At 37.7% G+C, this 23,565-nt stretch overlaps 1 protein-coding gene across 1 annotated transcript in view; it reads right to left on the bottom strand.

The window, feature by feature from the left end:
- Nucleotides 1-23,565, bottom strand: part of HOMER1 (homer scaffold protein 1) — an 89,420-nt gene that overhangs the window by 55,575 nt on the left and 10,280 nt on the right. Inside the window, exons 2-3 of the mRNA XM_031051524.2 lie at nt 9,991-10,147; nt 4,092-4,223 (exon numbers count right to left, since the gene is read on the bottom strand). Coding sequence (XP_030907384.1) covers nt 4,092-4,223; nt 9,991-10,147 — 289 coding nt within the window. The remainder of the gene's footprint in view (nt 1-4,091; nt 4,224-9,990; nt 10,148-23,565) is intronic.

Below are 23,565 nucleotides of genomic sequence, written 5' to 3'. Positions count from 1 at the left end.
AATCAGCCATTTGGAAAAAAATTCACCCTTAAACTTGAGAGATTAAATCACTTTATTAAGAATGGGGGTTAATTTCTCTGGCTAGAAGAAAGTTTTGCTTCATAGATCTCAGCTTGATACTACACTAATTGCTATAATAGCCAAGCATTAGTTTTTGTTTCTTACTGCTTTTATACAGAACATTATCTTCTTATGATCAGCTTAAGACTGAAATCATTCTGCAAAAACACTGGAAGCTTCACAAACAGCTTCTAAAACTCCCTAGCAGCAGTATATAAAGAAATTCATTTGCACTCAATGCATTTACAAGGCATGAAGGCTACCCTTTGTGTGACTCATCTTTCCAGCTTTCTTCAATCAGAACTTCACTCGCCATGCAAGACCTAAAGAACCTTACTGTCTTTAAACTTCTGGTAGGCTATGAGTATTTGAGGAAATATAAATTCTCTCTATTTGTATGCTACATTTCACCTGTCAGGTTATTTAAAACCATGCATTTCCTCAAAGTCTAATCCAGCACCAAAACATGTCTCAGAACATGATAAAATTGGCAACAGATCACCAGAACTAAATGATACTTATTTAGAGACTTGTACATAGACCTCAAAATCTGATGGGTAACCTATCAAATCAGCTTTAAGACCAGAGGAGTGATGAATGGAAAACATGATGCTGAGGTTTAGAATAAATGGCTGAAAACAGACAAGGCAGTAAATACGATTTTCTGTATCACAATGGTGGAAACTGTAAAAAATATTAAGACAGACAAATGGATACTGTTCTAAGAAGAGCCAACATGACTAATGTAGTGGAAACTTTCACAAATTTACTGGAACTCCTTGAGACAGCCAGGCGATGTATAATAGCAATCTCTTGATAAAATTCCTGAGTAATGAAGATGAGATCTCACAGTATAAAAGGAAAACTTTTCTGGAGGACCAGTATTTTAAGAAGAAGATAACAAGTTGTACAGGGAGATTACAGGAGGCTCTTACAACTATTTATAACGGCGTTTTTCCCATTTAGCATATTCTTAAATTATAAAGAATAAATCAGATCAACTAATTCAAAGTGGAAAGACAGACAGCAAACCTGAAAAGAGTATTTCTTATTACACATCAATACTATCAAAAGTAGAGACTTATATTCTCAATGACAAAGTCGTCTCATTTTTTTTCTGAAAATCATGGGATATTCTGTTCCTCCTACTGCACAGCAAGAGGGACTCTGTTACAAATCCTGTGAAAGGAATATTCTTCAACACAGAAAACATATTTCATCACAGACTGCTGATAGAACAATCTGTAGGTGAACTTTTGGTCTAACTTATTGAGAAAAGGTCTAATGAAAATAAATCAATTTCATGTAAAACCAGTATGCAATAAAATTAAATATCTGAGTGCCATTATTTTTCTATAAAATAATCTCACTCCACTAATTATCAATCACAATAATTGCACAAAAAGAGGTTATCACTGTTGCACCCTACTCTAGTAATTAGCGTAGGAGGACAAAAGCACATTAACCAGAAGCGAATATCCAGTTTATTCTATCTGCTCTATTTGCTTCATTAAAATGTTGGAATCAGTCACAGACTAGACTAATTTTTTTTTTTTTTTATTGCAGGCTGTCTTTTGCTCCCTGGAACTTGAAATATTGTATTGGGGCCTAGAGACACTGCTGCAAAAAATATTGCATACAACAGGGTTGTTCACTTAAGGGTTTTGGTAAATCAAATACAGAAAAGAAGTTAAGGCAACTTTTAGAAGTAAGTTGTTTTGGAACAAATCCACTAATACAGTTTATTTGTTAACCCTGTTATTAATATCCAGTAGTGCCTTCAGCCCTCAATCAGATTTCATGTTCTACAGTGCTAGGTGTACCACCAAAGAGTGCTCTGGTAAACCTGACTATGATGCCAGTGAACAGAAATGAGTTTATAATCTGAGCAGAGAGACAAGACAAGAAAAAGAACACAGATAAGATTTTTCTAAAGCTACACAGCAGATCCAGGGTTTCCAATTTAGGTTTTCTGATTCCAAGACCAACGTATCTACCAACTCCAGTGACTGTAATGTAAAGAAATTTCCTTTCTCCATCAAATATGGTTTTTAATTTTAAAATAACATAAAAAGTTTTACCTTTATGAATTTTTGTAGTAACAATCAGCAATTTCAATTCACATCAGTACTGAGATATCATAATATACTACAGCATCATATTAAGGTATAATAGAACAGGAACAGTCTGCTGAAAAGGTCTTGAAGATTCATTACCATAAGCTCCATAAAAGGTCTGTGACTTGGCATTTTTCTCAATAGATTTGCGTATTCTTTGTAAAACACAGCAGTCTGAGTAACTACTAATCAAAACTGCATTTAGGATAAAATATTTACTGTAGCTTTTCACGTATTTTTTTCAAGAGCAATATAGTTTTAAGCCAAAGCCATACTTAAAACTCTTAGACATCCGTTTGAAGGCAGTATAGAATAGGACTGTAATTAAGAAGGCAGGTAGAACCACATGGAGAGAGCAAGAAAAGAGTCAAGAAAAGGACAGATAAAAAACCAAAAATATTTTCACTGGCAAGGATAACCTAGTGTTTAAAGTCAGTCAAACACAGTGCACATGACTACCTTATGATACTCTGCCTCCAAAGAAGCATTCTGTGGTACAGAAAAACAAGCTAGTCAACGGAATAAGTTAAACTAAATTAGTCTTTATTCTAAATCCACTGAAATACTGAGAAATGTTATTACTACATTGGCAAGCAAGTGCCTCTGGGACATACAAACCAATATAAGTGACAAAGTTTCCAAGTTCACTGATGCAATAACAGGCACACAAAAGCACACATGGTATTAATATCATCCAAAATTTCCTGTATTTGTGTTACTTTGTGGAAATGAAAGCTATCTGATTATGAAAGAAAAATAAATCTTACAACTTAATATTTGTTCAAAAAAAGTACTGGTTCTTATTTTAAGGTTTTTCTAACAGGTTTATGCTTATCCTTGGTTAAGTGGCAACTTCTCAAAAGGGCAGGTATGAATTTTCATTTGGGTGGGGTTTGGTTTGGGTTTTTGTTTTGTTGGGGTTTTTATGTATTGTTTTGTGATGAGCCTTTTGGTTGGATTTTGTTGTTTTGGTTTCTTTTTATATAACAAGCCAATCTATTTCTTACTTAAATCTGTACTACGCATTTATTACAGTTGGGTTTCCAGACCTTTTGTATACTTCGAAGATGAAAATTCTCTGCTAAATGTAGAGAAATGTTCTTAAACTGAACTGAAATTCCTCATCTAGAGAAAAATTGACACCAGCTTGTATAGGTTTCTAGACTCACCTACTGCAGTAGTATTAATAGCAATAGGCATTGTAGAAAGGGTGCTCTGGGGAACTATACCACCAGTTTGAGAAACAGGGGTTACTCCTTTCCTTGGAATAAGTACCTCCCTCTGCATAAGCAGAGCAGAAAAAAACCCTCACGGACAGCACACAGTTTCTTTGGTAAACATTCCAACTTTTGCATTCCAATAAGAAAATGTAGTTTTTCTTTTATGCTGAATGTATTTCACACTAGCTTTATTTTAAGCCTGAAGATGTTGAAATATCTGTAATTTAACGCACTACGTAGTAGGAAAGTGAATGTGGCTTAAAAGACAAAAATGCATCTGAAGACTACCAGCATTTTATTTCCATAGGAGCTCTAAATACAGAAGAAAAGCTGAACTGTTTCATCCTTCAAATTCTGTCATGAAAAACTGTAATGGAAAAACAACTTCAGAAAAAAGAGAAACCTAACAAATCAGTAATTATAAGAGTTAACAACATACATTGTGTTGGCTTATATCTCCCACATTCTCTCCATCAATTAAAAGAAAATTTGCAGGTATCACACTTTGTCTTGTCTTTTTACACTATAAGAATCAATACAGAACAATTTTTGTAAATTATTTTTTAATAACAACAACAGTAAAATTAGTTTTAAATAATAACAGTAGCAAGTACTGACTCAAGATACACTGGGCAGGAATCAAGTATTCTTAAGCTGCTTGATTAGCTGAACAGTTGCCACTGGTCATACTTACTTTTGAAAGATGATGTTCAGACGAAAATCCCAAGCCATAGACTGTATTCGCCCTGCTGTCTGCCCACTGACCAAACTTCTGGGATGTTTTAGTAAATGTCATGTTGGGGGTGATGGTGCTATTTATTATTGCCTGAAAAAATAGTAACGGTTGTAAGAGAAAGGTTTTTTTGTTTTTTTATTCAAAGACTACTCAAAATGGAAAAAGCCAACACTCTAGTCAAGTATCTGTGTATACTGAATGAGACACACACTGTGAACTAAGGGAGCAGTTTTCTAACTCAATGACAGCTAAAATTACAGAAGTGTATTTTCACATACATTCTGTAAAAGCAGCAAAAGCTGGAGGGGTGGGGGGGCACCTGTTTGCAACTGCAAGCAGTCATATAACAGCAGGTCTAAAAGAAGAGCTTTAAAGCATCTGCATAAGCTAATGAGATCAGAATAGAACTGTCAAAGTCCATTTTTATCTCACAAATGTATTTCTTTGTCCACTAATGAAACACCTCTCAAGCTGCAGTTTAAGCAGCACTGTTGCATTCCCCCACCCCCTCTGCATATGCAGTCCTCACTTTGTGGAAAATACACAATGAAACAATGAGGACAATTTCTTTTTAAGTTTCTGTACTAAAAGAATCTGGTTTTCATTTATATACACACAGGCATGCCTAATAGTGACAGGGTCATAAACCAACTACAGAAGAAGAGCTGCTCTTAGAATCATTTTTCGTCTCTTTCTTGTTTTATACAGGATGGCAGAAGCACATCCTGCAGCATACAACTTCTACTAACATACACAAAATCGGCAACTACTAGATGATATGCTGGCTCCACTAAAAGCAGCTAAAGTTTTACCACAGATTTCAACAGTATTTCCATCACATTAAAGTTTGTAGAAGTGTTCAAGGCCAGGCTGGATGGGGACGGAGCAACCTGGTCTAGTGTAAGGCGTCCCTGCCCATGGCAGGAGGCTGGAACTATATTATTTTCAAGGTTCCTTCCAACCCAAATCATTATAGGATTCTGTGGTATATTATTCTAAATCTACAACATAGAACTGTCCAGCTGAATTAAATGATGCCAGTATAGAGCCTGGTGGAAGCCCAGAACAGAGCTGTGCAAATTCACTTCATCTCTCTTGTTGCAGCAACTGTCAGAAGTAATGTGCTGGAAACCAAGTACCCTGTGGACAGTGTATAAAATCGTATTCCTCCCAGCTCAAGCTCTAGCTGTGTTGTGTAGTTTGCTTAAGCCCTAGGTTCCATCCATTGCTAATTAATTTGAATATGCATTAAGATTTCACTGTGTGCATTATGTCATGGATGTAACTCCCTTAATGCAGATGACTTTGAGGTTAGGGACTTATGAGCTCCAAGCAACAAGCAAATTGCAAGCTTCCAGGAGTGACAATGGCATATCTGGTTGCAAATTGAAAAACCATGGAGCAAGAAACCCTGGAGAACCAACCAGCTTTTGCTGAGACTGGTCACTGCTTCAAGCTGACCACATGGCTGGCTGCACAAAAGAGAACCCAAAAGAAGCTGCCTTAACCAGACTGGGCTATATTTTGACAGCAGTCTACATTTAGGCTGGGTTACAATGACTGTCAACTTGCTTCCTTGAAATGGAGAAAGGCTGGGGAAAAAAAAAAAACAAAAAAACAAAAACAAAAAACAAACCCCCAACTTTTTAAAAATTGTTATAGTAGTTAATGAGAAAGAGTTGATGTGATTCTTTCCTTTATTTTCCAGGAGAGAAAAACCAGGAGGCTCCACTCCAGCAGACAATATTAATCCAAGGACAGCAAGTTTCTCACTGGGAAAACTAAATTCAGATGCCAGTGATATAAAACAAAAGTATTTTTTCACTGGACTTACTAATTTCACAAAGAAATAAGGCTTTCAATCCTCTCTGAATTAAAAGCACTATTATGCTGGATCTCTCATGTGCTAAACTAATTATGCTTTTAAAAAGTGCAGTGCTGTAGCATACTACAGATACAGTCAGTTTCAGGTACTTCTATAAAATTTTAGGTATGAACCCTTCATATCTTCATCTTAAATATTAAACTTTTATTTTTAAAATTAAAATTTATAATTAAGCTTGTCTTGCCTACTCAAATAGGTACTACTTTAACTGTTCACCTCTACGCCAGATTTCATTGTACAGTTACCAGTATAACAAATGTCAAATATTTCATCAACTTTGAAGAATGCTATTAGTATAAATGCGCAAGAACCAGAACAGAGTCAATCTGACAGGCAGACACTTAGCTTTTGAAGAAAACTGATTTTGTTATCTTTAGATTTTGCTGGAATTATAAAACAGTTTTCATGTTTTCCTTTCATATTAGTTTAGCTATGAGAAAATAGGGCATGTGTCTCAGCTGTTCATTTTACTGACTGCAAACTCAACTGCTGCAAGATATACAGCAGTGGTCAAATATGATTTTTATCTTGTGCTAAAATTGACAGTGTTGATAATTAAGACACACAGTATTTTTTTTTAACTTCTTCAAAGGAAGACCACTGAAGACCTGTGCATACAGGCCTTACCTAAAGCCTGTATTTAGCATTAAACAGGTTATCACTTTAACAAGTGACTGGTTTATTTTACAACAGTCATTAAAATGCAAAGTTGATCAACTGCAGTAACACTGATGGAAGATTTGGCTCAGAAATCACATATACAAAGCTCATGCAACCTACAGATTGGAAAACTTCTCTTTTACAGAATTTTCTCTTGCTTTAGACTGGCACACATTATTAGGTTGGGGGTTTTTTTCTACCTTGCATCTGTGAAAAAATTACCAGAGCATTAACTAATACTGCATGAACGACATTACTTGATCTTCTTTCTTTTCTGAGTGACTGCCTGAGACTGAACAGAAAAGATAGCGGGATTCTGCGAATAATGCAACTGGTCTGTCTGCAGCATTACTGGGGAAATAATGGAAGCTTCCTTCCATCACCTAGTAGGAGTACTAAACCACATTTTTGCAAGGAGCTATGAAATGACTATGTAATTAAGGAGAACTGAAAGCCTTAGCAACTGCTTAATGCTGTCATGTCATATCGTATAAGAAATTTTACTTTTCAGGCTTTCTCTTGATTCCTGGAGTGGCAGGAGAAGAAGGCTACATGGCCCCTAATTCTGTTAGATTTTTTGTGTCAGGACCTCCCTGCTATGGGCAAAAGGGATTCAAATATTCTGTATGACTATAAAATTTGGCATGTACACTGAACGCCTTGCAGTTCTGGAACATTTTCAGGATTCAAGTCAGAGGGAGCTGCATCTTTTCTTGTGAAAGGTATTTTAAGAGAAGACTGTAGCATCAGAAAACGTTACACAGAATGCATTAAAAATGAAGAACTTACTTCTATTGGACCTATCTTGTTTGAATCTTGTTCGCAAACCCATTGATACGGAGTAAGGAAAAAAAAACCTCTCTCAAAATATACCAAAGACCCCCACAAACAAATTCAAATGGAAATCTGCAATGTACAATAGCATCCTTCAGAGGTAACTGAAGATCATGTCTTCAACATGTCCCGTTTTCAACAAGAGAGATTTCATAACTTTCAGACACCTAGCAGGGAATTTAATTTAGTCCAGCAATCCTACTGGAACCCACTCACCTAAAGAGAGAGAAGGGTGTGAGAAAGAAATAGGACTATCACTCAAATCTAAAGTATCTCTCTCTCAAACTTTCCTTACTGCAGTGTAAGTGAACAGTTGTGTAAGCTCCCATCACTTCCTGACTTAATGTGCAGCACCTCCACTGCTGTAACTGAGTAGCCACATTGATGCCATTCTCTCCACCACGCAGACCCACAGGGTACTGTGAATGCCACTAGCACCAAGGTATACAAAAAAACCTGGTTGCGCCTACTCCCTCCAAAGGAGGGGCATGACAGGTTCAAAACCCAGTACGGGTCGACAGGAGTTTTTGGCCACTGGTAATGTTTATTTGAGGCATTGTTGATGTAAAATTTGTCTCTCAAAGAACCCACAAAAAGTATCTTTATTAAGTTTCATTTCAAAGCTTAAAATGGAGAATTAAATTGTATAGCTTATGTCTGTCCAGTTAACAATATAAGGCATTGCAAGCTCCGATGCCAACAGTGTTACTGGCACCCAGCTGTATGCCATGTAAAAGAGACACTTGTCTAGATGTACTCCTATCTTAGAAGTGCTTTATCTTTACATTTAGCTCTTTGTACATACTACATTGTGTATGTGCAGACATGTAAAAAAAAAGATGGGGTTTCAATAAAAAAAAAGTAAAATAATAATTTCAGAATTATGTTTAAAACCACCTTAAAATTCTTCCATGGGTCTCCCTGCTATATATCTGTGTGTTTCAGAGCAGTGTTGTGTTGTCTAAAAAAATGGGTCTTTCTTAATCCTGACTGGGATTGTAGATCTTAGTCAGACATCTAACACTTGGATGAAAACAGGACTGCAGCAATCATAGAGTAAATAAAAGTGATAGATTGCATTACCAGTACACCTCGCCAACAGTATTGTAATTGTGAAGGAAATGCTGCAGTAGATAAAAGAACAAACAAGTAGATGAACAATTGCTTGACAATTTAACTCAGCAGCCACTTTGTAGGAGTTGCAGCACTGGTCAAAGGCAGAGGAACCCCAGCGGGTACCAGAATCAGGATATCAGTTAAGGTACTACAGATTACCACTGGTAGTCTTGATTTCTTGATTTGGAGCATTTAGCTCCAATCCCAAAGTCTTTATTTGCAAAAAGTCACACAAAGATATTTTAATTATTTGACAGAAGTAAAAGATTAATTTGAAGGAAGACTAGGAAGGGAAGAAACAAAGATTTAAATTTAGAAGAATGATGGCAGGCTGTGATACTACAGTCTCAGTCATTTAAAGTAGTATCATATAGAGATCTTTTGACTATGCAATCTACTTCTATATACTCCTTTATGATAGAAATTCTCCTTCATCGTTTAAAATAGCAATACTCTGGATATTTTTTAAACCAACTTTCAATAAACAACAAAATCTCTGTGAATATTGCTATGCTCTAATGAAGTATTTCACGCCAAACATCATGAACTGATGCATCTCCAGATGTTGCAAATGAAAATCTCCTGAAAGAATTACAATTTTTAATTATATTCTGTGTATCTTCAATGACTTATTGCAGAGCTTTTCTGATATACTGTTTGTAAAGTTACTGGTTTTACACCTACTTGGGATAGAAACCAAGCAATAGTCACATATTTTCTCCATGTCAAATTAATTTTCTAGACAAGGTTTCTTACATCAACAGCTCAACATATTATCCTTCCTAATTTAAAAAAAAAAAAAAGAAAAAAAAACAAGAAAAACTTTCCCCCCAAAGGACAAGCTGAAACCAACTGAGTTCTAGTAAAAGCTTACCATGGAGAGCTTTATTAGGAAGGAATCCTCACAGTCTCTACAGCACAAATTGGAATATTACATAACAAAGGATTTACTAAGTGATTATGGGCACCAAACAGATGTCCTTCATAATGCTGAAGCCAGTGATATTGATAGAACATTGAATGTGGGGATGAAAGGAGACGAAAACAGGTTTTTGTAACTGCACTTGTACTTTCCAGGGCATCTCACAGGGAATGTCTTTTTAGACTGCTCATAATATTAATTTAGTAACTGGTCATCCCTTAAATTCAGCAGATACATCAAATTAAATATGAACTCATGGAAAATAACGTTTTCAAATAAACATTCAGAAAATGCAATGAAGCAATGTTATCATTTTAACATGTCACTAATCTGTTACTCAGATAATGACAGCGCATTTGAAAAGCTACATGAAGAACATTAGTCTAGAAAAGAAATTAAAAAATTGATGAAGCAAACAGGCTTTCATAAATAAAACTTACCTTTGCACCATCCAAACTGATTATCCTGTAGACATTCCTTGTGCTGTCATAGAAGTAGGACACAGTAACAGCATGCTTGCTGGTGGGAACCCAGTTCTTCTTAGTGTTTGGGTCAATCTGGAAGACATGAGCTCGGGTGCTGAAGATAGGTTGTTCCCTGAAGGATAAAGTAAAAGTAATGAATCTAATCTGTACATAACAACATTGCACATGAGTTATCTGACAGTTGTGCCCACTGGGATGTCCACATTTCATTTTGCAAGCTAATTTCTTTCCTACGAGCACCTGTATGTGTTGCTGCATAGAGCGAGTAACTACATTTACATATGTAAGCAAATTGAAAACCTTCTAACACAAAAATCAGCACCCAGCTTTACAGTCAGATAAAGACAGACATCTCAACAGAGATTCAGCCCTTTCCCATCATCTTTCCCAAGCTTTCATCCTCCATATCTATACTTTTAAACTAACTGGCACTAAAGTTACATCATTACAGTGCAAAAGGTAGATGACATTAAACCCCAATCTTCTCTAAAATCTTGCAATACTCTATTATTCTAACCAATTTTAGGGCATAATCTGAAACTAAACTGTCCAATTCATTGCAATTACTCTGAAACTAACATTAATTATGGCCAGGAATATGTGTTGTGGAACCCTCACTCTTTGTATCTTCACAACCTGAATATCTTCATAGCAACACTAAGTATGCGTAACATATGTAGTACAAAGTTAACTGCTTTAGCAAATTAAAGTGACTACTGTACTTCAGAATTTACAACTTTACAGAAATCTACAAATACTTTAGTGTAACTGAAATGGTTTTCAGTTTAAATTTAGTCACATTTTAGAGACAAAGGGATTGCTGTAATCTTCAAAGAATGCTGCTATCAAACCCAAAGATATTAAGTCCCAGAACTTTGATTTAACTTTTTAGTTTTTTGGAACTCTCTTTGTTTTCCCCATTTCCAGGATGTAAAGAAACTCTCACTGACATTATTTCCAGTTCTGGTGTCCTCAACTTAAAAAGCACATGGAACTGTTGGAGCAAGTCCAGAGGAGGGCCACGAGGATGATCAGGGGACTGGAGCACCTCCCACATGAAGAAAGGCTGAGAAAGCTGGGGCTGTTCAGCCTAGAGAAGAGAAGGCTGCGTGGAGACCTCATAGCAGCCTTCCAGTATCTGAAGGGGGCCCACAAGGATGTGGGCAGCCTTCCAGCTTCATAGCTGCCTTCCAGTATCTGAAGGGGGCCTATAAGGACACCAGAGAGGGACTCTTTATTAGGCACTGTTGTGACTGGACAAAGGATAATGGGTTCAAGCTTAAACAGGGGAAGTTTAGGTTAGATATACGGAAGAAGTTATTTACTGTTAGGGTGGTGAGGTACTGGAATGGGTTGCCCAAGGAAGTTGTGAATGCTCCATCCCTGGCAGTGTTCAAGGCCAGGTTGGACAGAGCCTTGGGTGGCATGGTTTAGTGTGAGGTGTCCCTGCCTATGGCAGGGGGGTTGGAACTAGATGATCTTAAGGTCCTTTCCAACCCTAACTATGCTATGATTCTATGATACAATTATTTTTTCAGCTAAACTTTAGTTGTTGTCTTCAATATAAATACATTCTTGTGTTTACCTCCCAATTAAGCATACCTAAATGTGACACTCTCTTCTGTCACAGTACAGTACATCATAATACTGGGTATAATATACCATAGGTTAGGATTTCAATATATTAAAGGTAGGTGGAAACTATGCAACTAAAACAAGCAGGAGTGTCAGTAAAACCTTATTTTTCAGCCCCAAGCTGCTGCTTTCCCGCATTGTCAAGACAAAAATCTTCCATAGCCTCAGCTAAACATCCTCAATGTGTTTGATGGGATGGCCTCATATCCCTGTTGAATCCTCAGCAGTGTTACTCAAAGAGAAGCCAGAGCACTTTGCAGAGCATATTTTGGGATCAAGCACAGATATTATAGTAAGGTATGGAACAGCAAAAATTAAGCTTACTTACACTTTTTCAATTGTTTCTGATAAGATTAGATTTAGTCTTTTCTTTCCGTGTTTTAACTGAAACTATCATTTTGGTGAATGGCAAGCTGTCTACACGGAAAAAAACACAGCTCTCTTTGTTAAACTGGTTGCATAAATCGTGATTTCGCCAGATTACTGGAGTAATTAGGTTTTTTTCCTGACAAAGATGCTAAACTTCAGATGTCTGTAGAATTAGACCAATGCTTTGTGACATTTGATGATGAACATTTGATTATTTCTGTGAACAAATTCAAGTTATGCACCTTATGTCTACAGGACTAAATGCTTTACAGAATCAGTCACTGATGTGCCACTCAAGTGCTTTGAAGCTGCTGTACAATTAGGCCAGCTGTACTTTTCTGTGGCAACACACTATAGAACTACTTACATTTCAGATTTGCTAAAACAGTCATAAACAAACAAAAGGTAATATATAAAACACATAAAAGATTTGTAACTTCAGATAATCAATCGCTACTCAAAAGTTTTGTTCTTCCACTATCCACACAGGAGATAATGCCCTCCTACTCTGAAAGTTTCAACTAATTAAATTGAAGTAATATTGGTTATAGGAGTATTAGTATTAGTTAAATAAGAAAGTAGTTCCCTTTTTGCCTTGCAAAGTACTCAGACAATACACATATAAAAATTATATTGTATTTTATAAAATATATATACATTTAAAAATATCTACTTTTGCCTATAGAGTTCAGAGAAGCAAAAAACAGCCTTAAATAAGGAAAAAAAAAATCCTGTAAAAAAAAAAATCTTATCAATTTTGTACTCTTCCCTCTTTACTCCTCCTTTGTTGAGCTTTCTCTTGTTGTTCTTTCATTACCAGAAACTATTTAGTATTCATTAAAGACACTAATAGGTGCTAAGACAAGAACTCTTTACTAATTACATAGAGAGTAATTAATTTTTTTCAGAAATGTCCTGATGCTGAACAAAACAAGTAAAAACTAACAGGAATACCATAGTAACTTAGTTTGACTATTAGAAATGTCTGCTCAGGCGTGGCAGAAACATTAAGGCCAATACACTGCTGCTCTTCACTGGCCTGAACTGCAACATCACAGTGGTCAAATACAAACTAAAGAGAAGTAAATGCTATGTCCTCCTGGACCTGAGTGGCAATGTGAGGACTAAAGAAGAATGGTAAGTACCACTTAGCCAGGTAGAGTCACAATAATTTTTTCATCACTGATACAGAAATCCACTCATTGATATATGATCAGTCCTAGGATAGGCTTAGGAGAAAAACCTACCTATTCTTTGACGTGTCTGGTACTTCTACTTCAACGCTACTGCTGAAGACTTCCTTCCTCTTATTTCTTTCCCCACACTATGGTTTACCATGACTCCAAGTTATTTTCACTGCCATATCTACAACTTCTCAAAGCTTTAATTCTATTGCTTCAGTTACTGTAAAGAGGCCACTAAAAAGAAGGTAAGAACTTCAACATTAGTTGATGTTTCTACTTGCCTCCCCTAATGGTGTGTTAATGATGCTAAAAAAAACTTTTAAAAAATAACACACACATCCTGCCATTCCCCTGCATTCTGGGCTAAACTGACAGTTTTCGTAGGAAGGGTGCTGCACTGTGTGGGACCAGGTCAGCAATTTTCCCCAACCAGCAGGACAAAAGCAGAAAAGCAGGTCCAGTGTGATGGGGTCCTCCTACTCAGCTCATCTTTGATAACTATAAAGCATCTACTGAGTAAAAACACTCAGTCCATGAGCATGAGCATTTATGTCAATCATTTCAGCAATTTCTATTTCCCTGATACGGATCTTAAAAGCTCCAAAGTGCATTATCCAGACTTACTGGTTTTGATGCTCCTGGAGTACAAACACAAGACTGTTTTCAAGTCAAGCTCAACAAAATGTGCCTTGGCGGTGCTTTTTATTGCTTTTGCAAATTGAAAATGGAGCAAGATCCCACCCTTCAGATTTCAGACTCAGTTTCAGAGGAAGACAATGCCCTGCACATTAAAAACCAGGACAATATCCCTGTTCTCAGAAATAGAGCACAACTATGCTCCACTTTCCCAGTCCACAGTGCGGGCTAGACTTAAGAGTGTGCTGCTCTCAGATCATTACAAGCCACATGGCAGCCTGCATACTCAGCACACACACTCTGCCAGTCCTAAGGACTCCAAACATCCTCAGCAGGCATCACATACATGTTCTTAAATGTGGTAATTCTGCACAGCAAGTTCTGAGCTTCTATAGTATTTGCCATTCAAGGCAACTTCTCCCCATATCAGCCAACATGAATCACCTTCATGATGATCTCTCAGGCATTTGCTGATTATCCTCAGATTCAGGACAGGACAAAGACCCTTCTGCTTTTTCACAATGACAGCATACTAAGACTAGAGCCTTCCCCCCATGCCCTGCTATACTTCTAAAAAATACTCTCTCTAGGTGTTTTTAAAGCTGCAACAAACTTTGGTTACTTTAAGCAGCTTGAGGAGGAGAGATATTTCTGAAAAGAAATACAGTGACTAACAGTGCAGCTGTAGTCAGAACTAATTTGTCAATATGGCATCCAAATGCAGCCAGTGATTTCTCAGAAGTCTGAACCAACAAGACCTGCAAATACAGTTCAAAGCAACAGAAAGCCACAGAATTCTCCTTACTCCTGAAAGTGCTATGAAGTCTGACAAACACTGTATATGGTACCTTGTGGGACAGTATTGTGCAACATTGGTTTTATGTTGTATGGGAACTGTTCTGAAGTAAAATCTTTTTCTGGAGAGAAAGTGACTGACAACTGCATCTTGAAATAAAAATTAAACTTATTAAGTACCTGAACAAAACACACTCAACACATTTACAAAATGAGTACCTCATAAGATTTTTCTTTCCACATTACATACATTTAATGTCTCAAAGCAATCTTTCAAATAGCTAAAAAAAAAAAAAGGAAGTTACAATCAAGCAACCAGATCAAAATCTTTCCCATACCACCAGCAGTTTATCTATTTTTACATATACATTCTTAGACCTACTTTTGCTACTGTATTTTTGGGTTTAAGTCAGATTTACCCATGGTCTGCAAAAGCTTAGGAAGTCATTCCCAAAAACCTTGGTAAGTTTTCTGTATTCAGTTAAAAGTTAACATATATATTGGCCTAATTGCCTATTATTCAGTGGCTTACTTCTCAGAAGATGTTCTATGGCTATGTAACACTGCACAGAGCACTGCCTTCAAGCTTTCTGCCAAGCTCTTTCGTTCCCATTGAACAATGAGCTTTTAGTATCCAATCTTTAGCCACTTCTAACTTGGAATACCATCACAAATTATGCCATCAATTTTTCAGTATTTGAAGGGAGAAAAGATTCCTCTGTGACTATCAGGAGCTGAACACTTGCTATTTCAACAAGCACTTATTTCCACCTGACTTTTTATTTCCATAAAACTCTCAGAAATCTATTATCTTTGAAATGTTAGTGTTCCGGTAAGGACTAGCTGAAATTTCAGAGGTATGCAGACAGGAGGGGGGACAGTTGCACTGTATCTGCATACCTTAAAGCTCTAGGCTCTAAGGAAAAAAAAAAAATCTTAACATTTTACTATGGGCTAAGAAATATATGCAATACACATGTATACAGCTGGGTGCAAAGAATGTAGTTTAATACAAGCTAGGCTAAATTTGATGCTATGAGGAGACAGAACTCTAATGAAGTCAGCAATTACAGACTTTCACTGGTAGAAAAATCATCTACTTATGCTTATTTGTACCAATAAATAAAAGCGCCTGCACGACACAGGAGACAAGTCAAGAAAGCAGGTAACTTCAAAATGTAGGGCAGCAAACATTTCTGAAATCGATTCCTTCTGACAACATTTTGGCATATCCACTGATGCGGATGGCATCCTTATGAGCATGTAATTCTATAAAAATAGTCTATTCAGGAAGAAAATGAACAACTCTGTAGGTGCCAATCTCAGCTAAATGCTCAGGAAGCCCACACGTAAGACCTTCCAGAGGAAGAGAGAGAAGAAAGGCAGAGGAGTATCCTGCAAGCAGGCACTGTAAGACAACTGTAGACAGCACTTAAAATTTATTGTCCTCATATAAAATCACAAGAGCTAGGATTACCATACCTTGGGAAATAAGGCTCTTGCTATTAAACAAAACAAACAAAACACAAAACCCAAAAATCATGATTATGAAGAGCAATGAGAAAGTTCATTTAAATCCACTGCTCTTCTGCCAGAGCTTCCCATTCAGAAGAGACCAGTGAAGGATATTGCTAGCAGTAAACTTTATAATAGTGAAGAGTTTCTTCCATAGCACAGATTTAAAATTAATTGTAGCATTGCACAGAGACTACAGTCTCACAAATTCAGCAGCATCTAAACCATGGAAGCTGGCAGAGTTGCAAGCACAGGAGCCAGTGACATGTGGTGTCCCTCAGGGATCAGTGTTGGGGCCAGTCCTGTTCAACATCTTCGTCAGTGAGACAGACAGTGGGGGGTTGGAACTAGATGATCTTGAGGTCCTTTCCAATCCTAACTATTCTATGATTCTATGATTGAGTGCACCCTCAGCAAGTTTGTTGATGACACCAAGCTGTGTGGTTCTGTTGATACACTGGAGGGAAGGAATGCCATCCAGAGGGACCTTGACACGCTTGTGAGGTGGGCTGATGCCAGCCTTATGAAGTTTGGGTCAGAGCAATCCCAGGCACTGCTACAGGTTGTGGGAAAAAGTGATTCAGAGCAGCCCTGTGGAGAAGGCCTTAGGGTGCTGATAGACAAGAAACTGAACAGAGGCACAGAGGAGGACCACAGAAACTATCAGAGGGACAGAACACCTCTCCTGTACAGAAACGTTGGGAGAGTTGGGTTCGTTCAGTGAGGACAAGAGAAAGCTCCACTAGCAGCCTGCTAGTACCTAAGGGGAGTGTATAAGAAAGATTGAGGCAGACTTTTTAGTTGTGTGCGTTGTAGCAGGGCAAGGTGGTTTTAAACTAAAAGAGAGCAGATTGGCATTTTTACTACAAGGGTGGTAAAATACTGGAGAGGAGAGGTGCTAGATACCCCATCCCTGGAAACATTCAAGGACAGGTTAGACAGGTCTCCGAGCAACCTGACCTAGTTGCACCATAGAATCATCTAGGCTGGAAAAGATCAATTCCAATTCAAACTGTTCTATGATTCTATGTCCCAAGCAGCAGAGCTGCAGTGTGCACTCACAGCCCAGAAAGCCAAATGTATCCTGGGCTGCATCAAAAGGAACGTGACCAGCAGGTAAAAGGAGGTGATCCTGCCCCTCTACTCTGCTCTCGTCAGACCCCACTTGGAGTATTGTGTGCAGTTCTGGTGTCCTCAACATAAAAACGACATGGAACTGTTGGAACAAGTCCAGAGGAGGGCCACGAGGATGATCAGGGGACTGGAGCACCTCCTGTATGAAGAAAGGCTGAGAAAGTTGGAGCTGTTCAGCCTGGAGAAGAGAAGGCTGCATGGAGACCTCAGAGCAGCCTTCCAGTATCTGAAGGGAGCCTACACAAAGCTGGAGAGCAACCGTAGAGACAGGACAAGGGCTAATTGATTAAAACTTAAACAGGGGAATTTTAGATTGGATACAAGGAAGAAGTTATTTACTGTTAGGGTGGTGAGGCACTAGTATAGGTTGTCCAAAGAAGTTGTGAATGCTCCATCCCCACTGTGTTCAAGGCCAGGCTGGACAGAGCATTGGGCAATATGATCTAGTGGAAGGCATCCCCGCGTATTGCAGGCGGGTTGAGAAACTAGATCATAAGGTCCTTTCCAACCAAAACCATTCTATGATTTTGACATGCCCCTGATCAGTGTTTTCACATACATACACACACATATATCCACCTCAAAAATACTACAAATTCTATTAATAATAAAATTGGTCACTAATACAGTTAGCTTACTTTGAGTACATCAAGAAAACAGATTCTGTCCTCCTTATCTTTCATCAGGAACAATCCAGTGGCAGTCTTCCTTGGCCATCACCATATCACAAGGAAAATGTAAATGCACTAAGCAGCCAAAATTGCCCTTTGTCTCATTTATCTTTAGATGCCTAACATCAAGTGAGTAAGGCTTACTCACAATTACTTCACAATTACTCACAATTACTTCAAATTAATGAGGTTGATGGAATAAATTATTTTGGTAGGTCAGTGTTAACTTCACTGCAGATGTTTAAAATTTTTTCTTTTCTTAATTTCTAGAGAAAATTTGAGATACCAGCAGAGGAGACTGAAGTGCATTCATTAGTCGCATTACTTTTCCTCAGAATACAGTGAAAATCAAAATGACAATGTGCTCTTGTTTTCCTTCAAGCAAGCAATGATCATATTCATCCATGATAGAGTGAAATCAAATGGGTCTTACTAGGTATGTTCAATGTGCAGATCAACAGCAAAACCTCATGTTTTGCTTTATCACCAACTGAAGAAAGCAAAAGCTGAAACATGAAAATGTGTAACATTCTTCAGAGAAAGAAAGGACACTGCACAGGGTTCTGCACTATAATTTGGCTTACTTAGATGTGTCAGAATTACACCTGTGGATCAGGCATTTCATCCTGCTATTTAGGTAGTATCTCATTAGCTGCTTGTCCCTGCCATGCTTGGACATCTGTTAGAAGTCCGCCTCCTAACTGCACAGAACAGCTTGCAGCTTAGCACTGCTCTTTTCTGGGGCTCCCAAGGATGGTAAAGGCACTCCCATTGAGCTCTAACAAGCAAAGTCAACATGCCTTGAAAGTTCTGATTAACAAAGAACACAATGAATCACATTTGCTAGCTAATATGAAAACTCCTGTATTTGGAATAAAAAAGATACAACTTAAAATTAAGGCTTATATTCTAGAGCAAGGGACAAAAAGCAAAACAACTCTTGAATTTTTGGCATAATGGCAATGAAAATGAAGCTGCTTGCACTAAGGGGTAATGTTAACCTGATTAAAAACTAAAGGAAGAAAAACAGACAAAACACTGTGTTTTCTTTCACTTCTATAACTCCGTAGATTTTTAAGAAATGTCTGTTCCCCAGTGCCTTCAGCTATCATATGCTGCTCAAGTTCTGCAGGCAGGCAACCAGCCCAAGTGTTAAAGGAAACACCTACATCAAGAATTTATCACTGACTATAAAGGTTCCTCCAATAGCTGCACAAAGGTCTCTCTAAGATTTTCCCTTTTTGTCCTTCCACATAACCTTCAAAAGCTCATTTTCAAACCATGACTCAAGTGAGAGCTTTAGGAGTCAGAGGAGATAACAAAAAGTGTATTAGAAGCACTCAGCTTTATCTTCACACTTTTCACTTCAGTTCATTATGCCATTCCAGGGATATAAGCATCTTCAGAATTCTTCTAGGAAAAGAAGGGATTATCCCTCTAAATCATGCAAGTAAGTGGACAAAGGTATTTCTGAACTTTTACCTTAAATTTGCTTTTAAATTAGAAGATTAGAGAAAACTAATAATCAGCTTGTAATGACGTAAGCGCAGTCAAACTATATTAGGCTGAATTTTCAGTTAGATATTTACCTATAGTGAAAATATTGCATAATAATAATAGTAAAAATTAATACCAAGTTGTATTATATTCCTGGATTTTGCTCTGCTCAAAAATTCTTGTGAAGGAAGTCCACACAGGAGTTCTTCTATCTTTACGTTAAGTTCAAGATCCACAGCTATGCTCCCCATCTAGCCACTGAAAGTGTTAACCAGAAGTAAACAGAAAAACAACTGAATGTCAGGTTCTGTTCTGTGAACAAAGAACCCTGGAATGACAGGCTAACAAGACACTTCTGAAAGTAGTCTAGATGTTAACATTTCTGCAACAACCCTCACATACAGTAAACTAAGCTAAGCTGCAGCTGGAATAAGAAAAAGGCAAGCAATGGTCTAAAAATACTAATTTCCTTTAATTCTACAGCATGGAAAAGCAACTTTGCCACACTCACAACACAAACAGAAATGGGAGGAATGAAGCCTACACAGCACAATGTAGTAAAGGAAGAAATAATGTCATTCATACCTGTCAGGAAAAAAGTTTAGAAAGGATCAAAAGGTATTGATAACCAGATTTTCATTTCTCTACTTTCTTGATATTCTCTGTATAGAGGTAAACTTTTCTTTACAACCTACATCTACAACCAATGGAGTTGATGTGCCAGTCATTTTAAGGGAGAACATAAAGCAGCTTAACTGTTCAGCTTGAACTTCTACTGTTATTTAGCACAGCAATTTAACAGTGCTAAATAACAGTCATAACAATATGCATCATCAGTTAATTCTTGAGTTTAAACAGACATTTTCTAGACAGAGTCCTCAGGTCACTATCTATAGCTTCAGTATCATTACAAGGTCTACAGTTTTAAAGGAAAAAAAACCCAAACAAGCAAAAAACAAAACCCACCCAACAGAAAAGAAACAAAGAAGACCCCTATAGCAGCAGAACATGCATAGCTGTCCAAATACAGAAGCAGAGAGGGTGAGAGAACAAAATTGCTCTGGGGTCTAGAGATGCTGCTGGTAAGCAAGAGCCTATTCTCTGCTTTACAAGCCGGCCCAGCAGTACTCTCCTTTTCAGAGGCATGGAAGAGGAGGATGAGGAGGATGAGGAGGAAGGCTCCAGGTGGAACATGATTTCCAATCTACTGCAAACTCCAGAACTGAAGTCTGTTCCCATCCCATCTGTTTTCCTGGCCATGTCTCACGGACACCCTTAAATTAGTTCATGGTCTCTTTGAGATCTGAACTTCAGTAGTTTCCTTGCAAAACAATTCTCAGTTTGTGAGAAGGGCTGTTAATGCCATTCACAAATAACTAATTAGACTAATTGATGCTGAGTGAACAAGGTGAGAATTAAGCCAAATTGGATGAGGCCACTTAGGTGCTCTTGCTGAGGCACAGATGAATTAAAACAAAACACTGCAAGAATATGAAGACTCTTTGATGCTAATCATATTGTTTGTTGGGATACAAGGGTCATAAGACAGCAGTGGTAGAAGTGCCACACAGAGTAACACATTCAAACAATTGACAGACAAATTCCTTGCTTTGTTCCAAAATGAAAGCATGAGACTGTCCAAAAATTAACACCCTCTGTTGTAAATTTTGGTTAGATCAATTTAGTTGCTATAATGAAATCCTTCAGCAGTGTTGATAAGTGTCACTGCACAGCTAACACAGAAAGAAGGAACCAAGAACAGAGGACTGGCACGAAGACAAGCAGTCATGAAGAGCACTGAAATAATAAGTAGTAATCCTACATTAGCTTAAGTTCCCTAAAACATGGCAGAGTTCAATAAACATGTAAATGCAGTATTTTCTAATTTGACATTCAATGTGATTTTGTGCACTCCATCAAGTCTCATCATTGCTTGTGACAAGAATGTCTGTTTTGATGGCTGTATTTCACAGGTATGAGCCAACAGAGACAAAGCTGGGGCATTTGACAAGAGAGAGATGAAAATTCTGGAACCTAAAAAAAAAGCAACAGAAGAAAGACAAAAATCACAGAATTAATTCATCATGTGTTTCCACTGAGATAATCATCAATTACATAGTAAACAGTGATGCTATTTAAAAATTAGGGGGTTTTATATTATTAGGTTTTATTTTTCCAATTATCTTTGAGAGGCAACACTCAACTAATGCTAGTCATAACTTTGTGATTTTAAAGACAAGATCTCTCAGCAATTTGCTGACAACAAACAACGAATACCTATCTTTGTTTATTATGAGACACTTGGAATTCATTTTAAATGATTTTCTGTAGCAAAATAAGGTTTCCTCACTCAGCACCAGAGTCTTTAGCAACTCCTCCTTCTAATGCTTCTTACCAGTCTTTCATCACTTTACTGGCTTCAAACTTCCATTTGTTTCCTTGTAGGTCTTCATACAGAAAAGATCACACCTCCTTAACGCTTCTCACCCCATCAACCAAGTCTACCCTACCTTCTTCTAGATTTCCAAATCTGTAATTTCAACATGACTTTTATATGCAAAAATGCTTTTAATTTTTGTAGGCCTGGCACTAGTCACTCCTTTCATTAAAGCCCCTTATTTAACAGCCAGTATCAGAACTTACATATGGAGCAAGCAGAATGAACCAAGCTGAAGAAACATGCATTTCTTCACTATCCCCATCAACTAATCTTCAAACAATCTGTAATCCCATCCAGACTGCTACAGCAAGCAGTTTCAAAAAGAATCACTGGTCCACATCACAAGATGAGAATTGCATTATTTCATTTGTATCGAGGAACTGAATTAGACTCCTAGAAAGGTAAACAACTTAATTCTGTATTCAGAAGTAGCAAATGAATTTGAATCATCCCACTGAACACTGTAGGAATTATAAAGTCTCTTTAATTCACTCTGAGCATGCCACTACCATGCCAGCAAGTCCCTCCTTCTGATAACTTGCAGCCTAGTAAACACTATTGAATTTTGAAAGCAGTGGTTGCATTTGTATTGAGCTGTAACTGCAAATGACAGATCTCAGTTTTCCTGTTTACACCACACACGCCAAAAACACTGAGGCTCCTCCAAAAGTGAGACACACAAATATCATTCCTCACAGCCCTCTGCTCACCAGATCACCTATAGGCATTCCTAGGCCAGCTCCAAATCCCGTTTCCCCCAATGACGTGCCTTGCACTGTAAGGCAACTTCCCACCTTAACAGTGAGAGTCACAAAAAGAATGCAAACCATAATCCATTTTCAAACATATCAGTATGACCACACACTGTGCACGTAGCAAACAGTGGTGCCTTGTACAGCCGTCTACAAACGCTGAGGTGAAAATAGGTACACAGGTCTGCACAACAAATGTCAACAAAGGTATTGCGCCAAGTGCTGTGCCTTGGGGATGAGCCCCCACAGCTGGAGAGTAATGGCCATACCTGGTCTAGGCTGTCTCACGGATAAGCATCTCATAAGGATGACTGTGCTGGAAACACAATGGTTGCATCAGTACTACCCTTGCATATTGCTATCCAAATAATGTAAATAAACATTTCTTCACTGATGGCTCATGCACTTGCTCTGATTGCGCTGGTGGAGGCTGATAAAGACAAATTAATGTGTTACAGTACAGTAATTAGATTATCAACCACTTTGCAAAGCATACTTCAAAATACGGCTTTTACTGTAGAAAGGTAACCACAATGACTGGAGTTCTAACCCCAAGTTAGCAGGTACCTATCAGGGATTTACCTAGATGGACTTTACTTGTTGGAAGTGTAATTACAAGGGGAAAAAAAAATCAGATCTCAGGAAACCAGCTAGCATTTTGACAAATTGAGAAGCAAAATGAATGCCATACTGTTGGTGCAGAGGTGCTGGCTCAAATGCCTGTGTGACAGAAAACTGGTATTTTCTTGCCTATTTCAATGGAATTGGAATTGCCTATATCAGAGGCCTATATTTAATAGTTCAATAAAATATTCAAGCAATAAATGCATGCTACTACTGTTACAAAGCATCTAATCAAAGACCTGGAATGAGTGCTTGTTAAAAGCTATTTATTTTTTCAG

The sequence above is a fragment of the Melopsittacus undulatus genome, chromosome Z, assembly GCF_012275295.1.
Source record: "Melopsittacus undulatus isolate bMelUnd1 chromosome Z, bMelUnd1.mat.Z, whole genome shotgun sequence".
NCBI classification, from domain to species: Eukaryota; Metazoa; Chordata; class Aves; order Psittaciformes; family Psittaculidae; genus Melopsittacus; species Melopsittacus undulatus.
This window is presented reverse-complemented; position numbering and strand designations above follow the sequence as displayed.